The sequence below is a fragment of the Spermophilus citellus genome, assembly GCF_964194105.1.
Source record: "Spermophilus citellus genome assembly, chromosome: 3".
NCBI classification, from domain to species: domain Eukaryota; kingdom Metazoa; phylum Chordata; class Mammalia; order Rodentia; family Sciuridae; genus Spermophilus; species Spermophilus citellus.
In genome coordinates this window covers 216,159,985-216,172,947 of record NC_138184.1, presented here as the reverse complement: position 1 = coordinate 216,172,947, position 12,963 = coordinate 216,159,985, and the positions used below count along the sequence as shown (strand labels likewise).

The 12,963-nt window shown below is 44.7% G+C and overlaps 1 protein-coding gene across 1 annotated transcript in view; it reads left to right on the top strand.

Moving 5' to 3' along the window:
* Nucleotides 1-7,431: 7,431 nt before the first annotated feature.
* Nucleotides 7,432-12,963, top strand: part of ATP6V0A4 (ATPase H+ transporting V0 subunit a4) — a gene marked incomplete at its 5' end in the record, with an annotated part of 44,413 nt that continues 38,881 nt past the window's right edge. The window contains 3 exons of the mRNA XM_081287264.1: nt 7,432-7,548; nt 8,693-8,771; nt 9,026-9,120. Of these exons, the coding sequence (XP_081143390.1) occupies nt 7,432-7,548; nt 8,693-8,771; nt 9,026-9,120 (291 nt within the window). The remainder of the gene's footprint in view (nt 7,549-8,692; nt 8,772-9,025; nt 9,121-12,963) is intronic.

Genomic DNA, 12,963 nt, shown 5'->3' with positions numbered 1-12,963 from the left:
TGGTGGCAGGGATGGCCTCAGCAACACTGACTTTCAGTCTCCAGGCCAGTCTGGGTATGACCACTGCTGAGTGCCCATCTGCCACAGCAGAGGCCAGCACTGAGCTCTGGTAGGGCAGCATTTGCCAGGATGATCAGCCAGCTCCCTGGTGACAGCTTGATTACATTGGACTCCTTCCATCATGGAAGGGAAGAATTGTGTCCTTTTTGGAAGAGACGCTTATGCTTGATTTGGGTTGTCTTCTCTGTATTGAATGCTTCTGCCAAAAATACCATCTGTGGACTGGTAGAAAGCCTTGTCCACTGTTGTGGTATTCCACACAGCACTTTTATGTTATTTTGTTTGTTTGTGGTGCTAAGATTCAACCCAGGGCCTCATCTCTGCTAGGCAAGCACGATACCACTGAGCCTCGGCTCCAACCAGCATCGCATCTGATCAAGGGACTCGCTTCACACCATGGGCTCCTGATCACGCAGTTCCCCGTCTTCCCCTGCTCACCACTGTCCTGAAGCAGCTGGCTCAGTAGAACAGTGGAGTGGCCTTTTAGAGACTCAGTTACAGCTCCAGCTGGACCTTGCAGGGTGGAAGCAAGGTTCTCCAGAGGTTGAGTATGTTCTGACCGGCATCCCATAATACTGCCCTTTCCCCCACAGCCAGGGCCCACAAGTTCAGGAATCAAGGGCGGAGGTGGGAGCAGCACTACTCTATACTACTTCTAGTGATCTACTAGCAAAAATCCCCCTGTTGGTCTTGTGACTCTGTGCTCCACTGGCTTTGAGGTTTTAGTTCCAGAGAGAAGAATGCTTCTGCCGGGGGACACCACGATGGTTCCATTGGAAGTTAAGGCTGACACATAACCAATTTAGGGTCCTCATGGGAGTCCACAGGCCAGTAAGAGAGATGCAGTGTTGCCTGGGGACTAGTGTTCCACAGCGAAAGTAAAGAAGATATGTCTGCAATATAGGAGGTCACTCAGGGTGTCTTTCAACCTTACCATGCCCTGAGATTAAAGCTGATGGGAAACCATGACAGCCCCCTGCAGACAGGACCACTAATGGGCCACACTTCAGGAATACACCAGGTAGAGAACCATGAGCAGCCGAGTGCTTTCTGAAGACAAGAGGAATACAAAGCACGTACTAGAAGAGAGCACTGTGATTGTCATGAATATTCTCTCCTTATTTTGTTATGAATAAATTTGCATATATAGACACACATATATTAAGCAAGGGTCTTTGTTTTCTTTCCTCTTCTATTCCCTGGTCATGTGACATTTTTATCTCAGTATTTAAAGTTTCAGAATTTTAAAGCCACTTTTTAGTATTATATTATGGTGTTTAAGTTACAGAATGCAAGGAGAAGAGTAAACACCACTCAAGGAGTTCATCTCCTCTTTCAGGAAAGGCTCAGTGCATTTTTAGTTATATCATATTGGGCAGAATCATGACCCTGGTGCCGGGGGTTGAACCCAGGGCCTCATGCATGTAAGTGCATGCTCTACCAACGAGCCACACCCCGACTCCCCAGCTACTGTTTTACTTAGACATCAACTATGGTTTAACAAGATGTGTTTGGGTGCCAAGTTGTACTTTCGATGATTAATTTTATGTGTTGACTAGGCTAAGGAATGTCCATATAGCTGGTAAAGCATTATTTCTGGATGCCTCTGTGGGGCTGTTTCTGGAAGAGATTAGCATCTGCTCCAGTAGACTGAGGAGAGACTAGGCCTGCCCAAAGCTGGAGGAAAACATCCAGTCCACAGAAAGCTGGAGGAAGAGGCATTTGCTTCCTGTCTTAACTGAGACATCTTCCCCTGCCTATGGCCATCAGACAGATCTCCTGGGTTCAAGCTTGCAGATCTGGGACTCTCAGCCTTCCTCATCGTGTGAACCAATTCCCTTAAGAAAGTGTGTGTGTGTGTGTGTCCCTGTTGGTCCTGTTTCTCAGGAGAAGCCTAATTAATACACTCACCATCCGTATATCCTGTTGTGTAAAATGTCTCTGTGTCTTGGGCCCATTTTCTGGTTGGATTGTTTGATTTTCTTTTACTGGTGAAGTTTGAGAACTCCATAAAAGGTAGTTGAGTTCTTTATCAGACATGTGGCTTGCAAATATTTTGTTCCAATCTTTAGTCCATCCTCTTAACGAATTTTTTTCATCCTCTAAATAGCCAAAGAATTTTTTTTAACTATGTGTGTATATATATATATATATATATATATATATATATATATATATAGTATGCTAATATATCAGCATATGTATTTATATAAAGATAAATATACATTTATGAAGTATAAACATATATAAATGTAAATATAAGTGTGTGTTATATATATATTTGTTTTTTTGTGGGGCTGCTGCTGGGCAGGAGCTCTGCCTCTGAGCCACGCCCCCAGTCCTTCATCAGTGTGTTGTTTTCATGGATTGTACTTTAGGTGTCATGTCTAAGAATACTTTACCAGCCCTCTGTTCCAAAATGTTCTACTCCATTCCTTCTAAAAGTTATACATTGAAAATTGATCTAACATCATTGATTTTGAATTAGTTTTCAGTTCATGCCTCCCTGGCCTGCAGAGTTCACAGAGGGGAGAGGCTCCCCAGCCCTGAGATTCCTTTTGCAGTTCTTAGCTCTCATCTTGCTGATCTGCTTTGTGAATCCTGAGTTCCGTCTTCAGGACTTTGTCCAGTTCAATCCAGACTCTAGGCAGATCTGCTCTGACAGATTAGTGGGTGTGGCCAAGCTCTGTTTCCCAAGAAACCCAAACTGTTCTTGTTGTTCTCTTTTTTCTGGGAATCAAACCCAGGGGCACTTTACCACTGAGTTATATCCCCAGCCATTTGATTTATTTACTTTTGAGACATGGTCTTACTAAGTTGCTTAGGGCTGCACCAAGTTGCTGAGGCTGACTTTGAACTTGCCATCCTCCTGCCTCAGCCTCTAGAGTCGTTGGAATTACAGGTGTGTGACACTGTACAGGCCCAAACCATTCCTTTCTTACAGGGCCTGGGAGTAGACCGCCTGCTCCCTCAGGGACCCCAGTCTGCACTGTGCCAGTGTTAAAATGGCCACAGCTGCCCAGCTGTCCCCACCCAGCTCTTCCCTGCTGTCCCCCAAACTCAAGTTAGATTTTTCAGTGTTCTCAAAAGCAGTAGTGTCAATCAATGATCATGTACAGAAAACACCCAAGGGGTTTAAAAAAAATGAAAAACTCAGACAACCTAGGAGATTTGAACTCTGATGGGATATTTGTTATTAAGGAATTCTTGCTGAATTTTAGGAGTGTCCATGACGTGTGTGTGTGTGCGTGTGTGTGTGTGTGTGTGTGTGTTTTCTATGAAAAAATCCTTATCTTTTAGAGATATGCTGACATATTTTGAGGCAAGCACTCTACCAACTGAGCTGTATCCCCAGCCTAAAATCTAAGTTATGGTCCTATTTTCTTTTTTTAATAACTTTATTTATGTATTTTTATGTGGTGCTGAGGATTGAACCCAGTGCCTCACATGCCCTAGAAAGAGCTCTCCCACTGAGCTACAGCCCCAGGCCCCCCTCCTTTTTTTTTTTTTTTTTTGTGGTGCTGAGGAGTGACCCCAGGGCCTTGTGCGTGCACTCTACCAACTGAGCCATATCCCCCACCCTCATATTCTGGAAGAAATACATGATGTATGTAATTTGCTTCAAAGTAATGGGGAAGGTGGGGAAGTGGGCAGGCACAGATGACACAAACTTCAACAGTTACTGGAGCCATGTGTCCATGGGGGGATATTCTCTGTACTCTTATAGCCAAAGCTCTGTACTTGTCCCTGATGCCAATCCTATAACAAGGACACGGTTTTGAGAACAAGGAAAAAGGTTTATTGCTTTGCTACCAAAGGAGAAACCCAGGGGCCTCCTATCCCAAAGGCTGTGGGTCTGCCCATCAGCAGGAACGGGGGGGCTTTTAAAGAGGTGATTCAGAGAAAATGAGATTAGGGAGGAGAGATCAGGGAAAAGAAGATCAGAGAGGTCAGGATGGAGAAGGTTGGGAAAAAGGAAAAACCTGTAAGTTTCAAAGCCACAAGGGCTACAGTCAAAGCATCAAGAGATACATTCTTGCAGGTATTGACATTTTCCCCACAATAAAAAGTAAAAAAACAAACAAAAAAACCCCTTCAACTTGGGGTTCATTTTATGGGCACCCCGGTGGGTGTGCACAGGGGATCTGTGTACACCTGGGAAGCTGCTCTGGAAAGTTCCTTCATGTCAGTGCAGCGTCTGGTGCGGAGGAGCCTCTGAGCCCAGAGAAAGTGGCTCTGAGGGCCTCACTCTGTGGCCCTCACCTTGTCTGACAAAGAAACAGGAAATGCCGTAGTTCTCCTGAGGAAAAGGGTGGATATCACGTGCAGTCCTGTCTCTTTCTACCTGGGCCACAGGGAAACTGAATTTCAGACGCTGGGCACCTGTAAGTATTCCTCTGTTTTTTTTTTTTTTTTTTTTTGTCTTTGAAAGTACATAGAATGTTTTGGAAAACAGCTAATAGGACGGTGGGTAATAGTCTTTTTTAAAGCCACTTTTTAGTATTATTTCATGCCTAGAGTTTTTCTTTCTTTCTGTGGTGCTGGGGATGCAGCCCAGGGCTTTGCTCATGCTAGGCAAGCGCTCTGTCACTGAGCCACACCCCAGCCCTGGACCCTACAATTTCTAGGGCCCTTGTAGGTCCCCTAGAAACTTTGTCCCTAACTCTCAGCTGGCTGAAGGCAAGTTACCCTCATCAAAAAACAGTGTTCTGCTTCCTGGTGGGGACTCAAAGTCACTGCAGAGGGCACAGTGGGGGTGGGGGTTGAGCCGGTGGGGCAGGTTTGTCCTCACCCACAGCAGTGTTGATACAATAGAACCGCCTCAGGAGGCGCAGCCAGGAGGGGTGCTCCACTTCTGGCAAGCCACACCCGCGGAGGAGGCCCGAGGCTGGCTGGTGCTGCTGGGGGTCCTTTCCCTGAGCATTGGGTGGACCTCTCTCCCCTGAGAACTTGGGTAAGCACAGGGCCTTTCTCTGGGCTTTTGGTCTGTATGAAGCTAAAGTCTCGTGTCTCTGTTCTGTGAACACATGGCCTTCGTTATAGAAAGGACAGTATGCAAACTTTTAACTCATCTTGGTGTCAAAAGGAAAAACAGGACCCGACTCTGCGCTTCTGGAGGTGGGGGAAGTTTATCCTCGATTCCACGGATGGAGAAATGGTTTTGAAGCAGATGCTTGGTGGTCAATATTGAGCTAGAAGGTGCTAGAGTAAAAAACATGGAATCATTCTAACCTCATGACTTTTTTTATGAGAATACAGAAATTTGTTAAACAAGTAATTGCAAATGTCTGTGACTCTGGCAGTATAGGGGAGGAAGCTTGGGTCACCGGGGGTCAGGTGGTGGTCAGGGAAGGCTGGTTCACTGGGGGTCAGGTGGTGGTCAGGGAAGGCTGGTTCACTGGGGGTCAGGTGGTGGTCAGGGAAGGCTGGTTCACTGGGGGTCAGGTGGTGGTCAGGGAGAGGATACTTACATTAGACTGGAGAAATGACAGGTTTGTGGGGGTGGGGTGGGGATGAAAGATGAAGAGGAAGAGATCGAGGTTCCAAACCCAGGGGAAAGTGTAAGCAAAGGCCCTGGGGTAGGTGAGAGCTCAGAACTACATGCAGGAGTCTGGGGAGCAGGGTGAAGACAAGTGAAGCCGGAGAAGACAGAGACAAGACCCACAGCCTTTTCCTGGCCAGCTCTTGGCTTTAGTCTTTATCATGACAGAAACAGATAGGCCAAGTATCTGGCAAGTTGTGAAGTGAAACCTCCAGAAGGCAACTTGGAGGAAAACCATTCAAGGTGACAGCCTAGGGCCTCCAGGGGGTGTTCCAAGGGAAGAGCCACAGCCCCTCCCTGTCCCCACCCCTTGCTTTCCGTGCAGTTTCTTTTACTCCTTGGAGGGAATCTTCGCCTTCCTCCCAGCCCTGGGCTGCGTCCTTCCTTGCCATCTGCTCCAGCAAACACTAAAGGTGGGCCGTCCCTTTGGCACTGACTTTGATGGTCTGGGGGGGAGGGAATATCACAGACTGCCACACCCCACAGTTTGGAACCTGTCTGTCTGATCACTGGGTGGCCTCGACACACCAGGGCTGGGTTACCTTGCTGCATATCTGCGCCAAGTCCAGGCTGCAGCCCTGGTGTGTGGAGGGGGCCAGCTGTTGGTGGCTCTTCTCCTGCTCAAGCTGTGGACTTTCCTCTGTGGCAGCGTGTAGCGGGTCTTATCACAAGGCTTGCCTCGCCCTTATCTGAAATGCTTGGGAGGAAGTGTTTTGGATTTCAGATTTTTCAGTATTTGCATAAACATAATGAGAAATCTTGGGTCTGGGACCCAAATCTATATGCAAAATTCACCTGCTTTATAAACACCTCTACACACAGGCTGGAGGATTCTTGAACAATATTTTTGGAGCACCTGGGTTGTGACGGTGACCCGTGTTAAGAGGTCAGTTGGGGACTTGTCGTCTTGTGGTATCATGTCAGGGCTCAGAAAGTTTCACATTTTGGGACAGTTTGACTTTTGGGCTGTTGAATTATGAGTGCTCAACCTGAGTTCATGTCTCCATGACTGTAACCCCCTCTCAGGAGTGTGTCTCAGTCATTTTTTAAGCCAGAGGTGGTAATGTCCTTGTGACTGGATAGTGAAACGGATCTCACAGGTGGGTCCAAGAAACTCACAGGGCTTCAGGTGAACATCCTTCTTCCGTATGCGGGACACAGACTTATTTAATTCCTGCTGAATACGTGGGGTTCTGTTATCCCCCATAGATGATATCTAGCATAGATTTGTTTACTAAAAATTTTATTTATAATGGTATCAACAACCTTATTCATCTGTTTTTCCATAGGTACTCAGGTTTGTCTGGATAAATAGCATGGAGATCTGGGGTCATGAGTATGAATAATACAAAATTCAATGGATATTGACAACTTGCTCTCTGAGAAAGCTATAAAGAATTTACACTTACTGTAGGAAAGGCTGTGCTTTCTCACACTTTCCACAACTTGAGTCTTTAATCATATATACATGATTGCATGTGTATGTGTGTGTTAGGGAATTTGAACCCAGAGCCTTGTGCAGATTAGGCGAGTGTTCTACCCCTGAACTGCACACCCAGCCCTTGGTTCGTTTTGTAGTGTGTTGACCCAGGACCCTGCGCATGCTAGGCAAGCACTACCAAGGAGCTATATCTCCAGCCCCACCCTACCCCCTCATCGTATTTTTAAATCAGTGAAAAGTTCTATCTTGTTTTTGTTTACCATCTTTAAATCAGGAGTGATTCTAGTTGGATTCTAATTTTTAACTTAAAAAAATCATCTTAAGATTGTCACATATTCATTTCCTTAGATCTTTCTCTTTTTCTCCTGCAGACAGAAGCCAGGCCAAGATGGCGTCTGTGTTTCGAAGTGAGGAAATGTGTTTGTCACAGGTGTTTCTGCAGGTGGAGGCTGCCTACTGCTGTGTAGCTGAGCTCGGGGAGCTTGGATTGGTTCAGTTCAAAGATGTAGGTATTGCATTCTTTGGAGATAAGAGGAAGGTGGGAGGGAAGTAGATAAATCTTTCACCTCCCTAGTGAACAAAATGGGTTCTGCAGGAAGAGGAGCCTGGAGCTGGAATAGGTGGAATTCCACGGTCCTAGTTGTCCTGGTGGGGGTTTGTGACCACAGGGCAAGTCATTCATGATCCTGTTTTCTTCCTCCATGCCTGTCTTCTCTGTAGGAAGATTCTGAAGCTCTAATGCAAACCCGGATCACTGATGTGGGATGCCTTTGTAATTTGATTTCCTGTTAGCATCGTCAAACATGCCCATGCAATCTAGGGACAAAATATTCTGGAGTGCACAGCATTGTTTGTCATACCCAGGACTGAGTTCCAGAGTGGTACTCCAGGGATAGAATGTCTTGAGTGACGTTGGGTGTCACTTCCAAAAGTCCAAAGCTCTTTTTTTGAACTGCATTTTGAAAATCAGTCTTTCTGATTTCCTCACCAAGATCAATGTCAAAGCTTAGCTCCTGCAGGGAAGGATCATGGCCTTGGTTTTTGCTTTCCTACTTGCTAGCACAGGACCTGACTGGAGGCAGGTCTTCAGAAATACTTATTGGGGTGAGCCAAGGGTCACCACACAAGGGTTGGATTTTTATTGATGATTGTGAAACTTACATTGACTTGTGCAGTTTTCAAGGTCCATTCATATTTATGGCTTTATTGAAGATTCCCAGGCTTTTTTGGAGAGCAAATGCAGCTAAAAACAAGGCAACCTTGGGTGTGGGAGGACTTTGTTTCTCTTAGAAATGGCAGGATCAGAATGAGCGCCAATGATTGTGGGTGAAAATACCAAGGGTTGGTTTTCCTGGAACTCACCTGTCTTGCACATGGAGACACCTGTTCCCAAGGTAACTCCAGCAACATTCTCCAACATGAAGAAGATAATGCAGGGCTGGGGCTGTAGCTCAGTGGCAGAGCACTTGCCTAGCATGCACGAGACACTGCGTTTGATCCTTAGCACCGCATAAAAATGAAACAAAATAAAGGCATGCTGTTCATCTACAACTACAATTTTTTTAAAAAAGATAATGCAATAACAGAGGAATATGTTGGCAGCCGTGTGGCCTAATGTGTGCCTGCTGTCCCCCTTCCCCCGTCCCTAGTTAAATGTGAATGTGAACAGCTTCCAAAGGAAATTTGTGAATGAAGTCCGAAGGTGTGAGTCATTGGAAAGAATCCTCCGTAAGTCACCTTTCTTACTGTCTAAACGGGGACTGGTAAGGAGGGAAATAGTTTGCACGACTAGTTAACAAATGTGTCCCTGTTTGTAATACTCTTTGGGGTGACTGTGGAGGCAGGAGGTTGGGGGAGGGCCCCTGGTGCTGGGGCAGGCCTTAGGGCAGCTGGCTGGAAGACACCTGTCCTGCTGGACCCTGTTGCTTAATTATGGGGACCCACTGTCACCTTGTATTCTCTTCTGGGGTGTCATCCCTCAGGTTTTCTGGAAGATGAGATGCAAAATGAGATTACAGTCCAATTGCCGGAGAAGTACCCGGAGACTCCTCTCCCTCGGGAAATGATTACACTGGAGGTAGGTTCTGCACTCTGCAGCTGCCCCCAGGGAAGGACAGTCACAAAGCCTGTCATTCTGGGAACTTTGAATGCCACTCATGGGTCCTTCACCTGGTTATAGAAGGTGAGAAAGCAGATTTACGTGCTTGTCACTTTTCAGGGTGACTTCCCCAGGAAAATTGCAAATTTTGGGGCCACTCCTGTTGATGCAGGGGAGAGCGGGTTTCCTTTCTCAATACAACCCCAGAGAAGCTCACCTCGCAAGGAGGAGTGATCTGCTTTGTGGACATAGATTTTTCAAAGGCAGCAAAGTCTTGTCTAGTTGGTGCCTCCGAGCAGGCTGAATGAGGGCGAGGTGGCACGTCTGCCTGTGCAGAGCAGTTGGTGGACTAGGAACTTCCTCCTCCTCCTCCTCCTCCTTTTTTGTTGGTGCTGGTTCTTGAACCCAGGGCCTCACACATGCTGGACAAGTGCTCTACCACTGAGTTGCACTCCAGCCCTGGAGAAAGGTTTTAACCAATCCGAATAGGACTTTCCCAGATCACCTCCAATTTCAACCTTACCCCCCATCTTGGAATACGAGTCCCCTTCATTCAGCAGCCCCGTCTAGCTCTCACCCCAGCCCTTACCTCAGCCCCAGGCCTGTTCTTGTGATCTGGGAGACATCCTTCTGGTTTATGCATTGACATTGATTTCTGAGCCATCACAGAGGCCTCTAGTCTGACTGGTTTTCTTTTTTCTTGTTTTCTTTTTTGGTACAGGGAATTGAACCCAGGGGTGCTTAACCACTGAGCCACATCCCCAGCCCTTTCTTATATTTTCTTTAGAGACAGGGTCTCACTGAGTTGCGTAGGGCCTCACTAAGTTGCTGAAGCTTGCTTTGAACTCAAGATCTTCTTACCTCGGCCTCCCAAATCTCTGGGATTATAGGCGTGCACAACCGTGGTTTTCTTAACTGTTCCACTTTCCGCTGCCTACCCACCAGATTCTGTCTTGGAAGTGATTGATCTCATCACTTCCCTGCTCAAGAATGTGCTATGGCTCCCTTTGTGCCTGTATCAGTCTTAGCCACCTCTGACCACGAAAGCCTGGCCTCCTGGTCCTGTCTGCACCTTACCAGTCCTCCACCTTCGATGAACTTGTCCCGTGATTCTCTGCTCACCTTGTACCCATTTCTCAACTCCAAGCTGTTGATCATGCTGTGCCCCAGGCCCAGGGTGCCCTTCCCATGCACCGACAACCCCTCTTCATCTCCTCCTCTTCTACCAAGCCTTCTCCAGCTTTGCCAAAGCATGAAAATTCCATTCTTTTAAGAACTTCTATTGGGCTTCTGATCAATATGACATTTCATGATCATCTAATTCAGTGGTTCTCAAGTTTCTTGGTCTCAGGCATCTTTACACTCAACTCTGATTGAGGGTTCCAATATTAACTAAATAATTAATGCAGATTATAGTTACTGATATTTACTGTATGAGGACCTAAAATAGGAAACAAGATAAAATTCATTCATCTAAAATCAATACCTTATCATTTATTAACATAGTTTAGGTGAAAAATTAACTGCATTTTCCAAGATAAAAGCCTTTAGTGAGAAGAGTGGCAGGCAGTGTTTGCAGGTTTCTTCTTGACTTAATGATAAGAGTTGGTGTCTCACAAAATCTGTTGTGATGTGTGGTTTTAATTGATGTTTGTGAAGATGGTCCAGCCTTACACAGCCTGTGTTTTAGATAGGAGCTTGGAAAGGGGAGGAATGTTCCAATCATCTTTTCAAACAGCTGTGTCTGTTCTTCTATGCTGTTGTGCCGAAGCTTGACAAGCACAAGGACTTTCTTGATCTTGTAAGCAGGTAGCAGGCATTTCAGTTGCAAATTGAGAGCTTGAGAAAAAACATCCATCCAACTGAATTCAGTATGAGCTGATTGGTTGAGTTCTCTTTTCTGTAAAAACTTCTCCAACTCTGCCCAGGCATGCAGATCTAAGTTTCACCATTTCAACTTTAAAATATTCCCTTTTGTCTGATATTAATGTGCTTTTGTGGGGGGTGGGGAAGAGGAGAGCTTACCTTACATGGATATCCTTTTAAATTGTTTACTTTTATCTTTTTGGTAAGGGTTTCTCTTGGGCGGATTTTTAAAAATCTGAAATGATAATGTCTTTTTAGGAGGTGACCTTAGTCTGTTTCCATTTTTTGTGATTACCACTCCCTCCCAGCATTTGGCTTAAAACCCTTGGCTTGAAAGCTGTGGATTCACAGTTACATCTAACCTTTCAAGACAAGTTCCCAGGAGATTTTCCCACGGACATTCCCAGACTCGGTTTCATAACACTTTCTCAAAATCTGTTGCTACCTCACTTCCCATCCTTTGTGGTTTTGTCAGACAGCTGACTGTTGTATAGCTTGACTGTAGTATGTGTCCCTGTAGTATGCTGTTTTTAAGTCCTTTGGGTATAAACTAAGGAGTGGAGTAGGGTCAAAGGGTGGTTCCATTCCAAGTTTTCTAAGGAATCACCACCGTACTGCTTTCCAGATTGGTTGCACCAATTTGCAGTCCCACTAGCAATGTAAGAGTGTGCCTTTCCCCCCACAACCTTGCCAATACTTATTGTTGCTTCTATTCTTAATAACTGCCATCCTGACTGAAATGAGAATGAGATTTTAGAGTAGTTTTGATTTGCATTTCTCTAATTGCTAGAGATGTTGAACATTTTTTCATATATTTGATGATTGATTGTATTCTTCTTCAGAGAAGTGTCTGTTCAGTTCTTCAGTCCATTTATTGATTGGGTTTTTAATTTTTTTTGGTCTTAAGATTTTTGAGTTCTTTATATATTTCTAGAGATTAGTGCTCTATCTGATGTGCGTGTGGTTAAAATTTGTTCCCATTCTATAGGCTCTCTCTTTACCTCACTGATTGTTTCTTTTGCTGAGAAGAAGCTTTTTAGTTTGAATCCATCCCATTTATTGATTCTTGATTTTATTTCTTGTGCTTTAGGAGTCTTGTTAAGGAAGTTGGGGCCTAATCCCACATGATGAAGATTTGGGTCTATTTTTTCTTCTATTAGGCATAGGGTCTCTGATGTCATTCCTTGGTCCTTGATCCACTTTAAGTTGAGTTTTGTGCATGGTGAGAGGGGTTTAGTTTCATTATGCTGCATATGAATTTCCAGTTTTCCCAGCACCATTTGTTGAAGAGGCTATCTTTTCTCCAATAGATGTTTCTGGCACCTTTGTCTAATATGAGATAACTGTATTTATTGCATCCCTGGGATGAACCCCACATTATTGTGGTGTTCTATCTTTTTAATATGTTTTTGTATTCGATTTGCCAGAATTTTATCGTAGAGGTCTTTCACCTCTTTCATTGATTCCCATTTTTTTTTTATGCTATTGCAAATGGGGTAGTTTTCCTAATTTCTCTTTAAGGATTTGTCACTGAGGTACAGAAATGCATTTGATTTATGGCTGTTCATTTTATATCCTGCTACTTTACTGAATTCATTTATTAGTTTTAGAAGTTTTCTGGCAGAATTTTTCAGATCCTCTAAGGATACAATCATGTTGTCAGCAAATAGCGATAGTTTGTGTTCTTTCTTTTTCTATTTGTACCCCTTTATTTTCTTTCATCTGTCTAATTGCTCTGGCTAGAGTTTCAAGGACTATGTTAAATAGAAATGGTGAAGGAGGGCATCCCTGTCTTGTTCCAGTTTTTAAAGGGAATGCTTTCAGTTTTTCTCTCTTTAAAGTGATGTTGGCCTTGGGTTTAGTATAGTTAGCTTACAGTGTTGAGATATGTTCCTATTATCCCTAGTTTTTCTAGTGTTTTGAATATGAAGTTGTGCTGTATTTTGTTAAATGCTT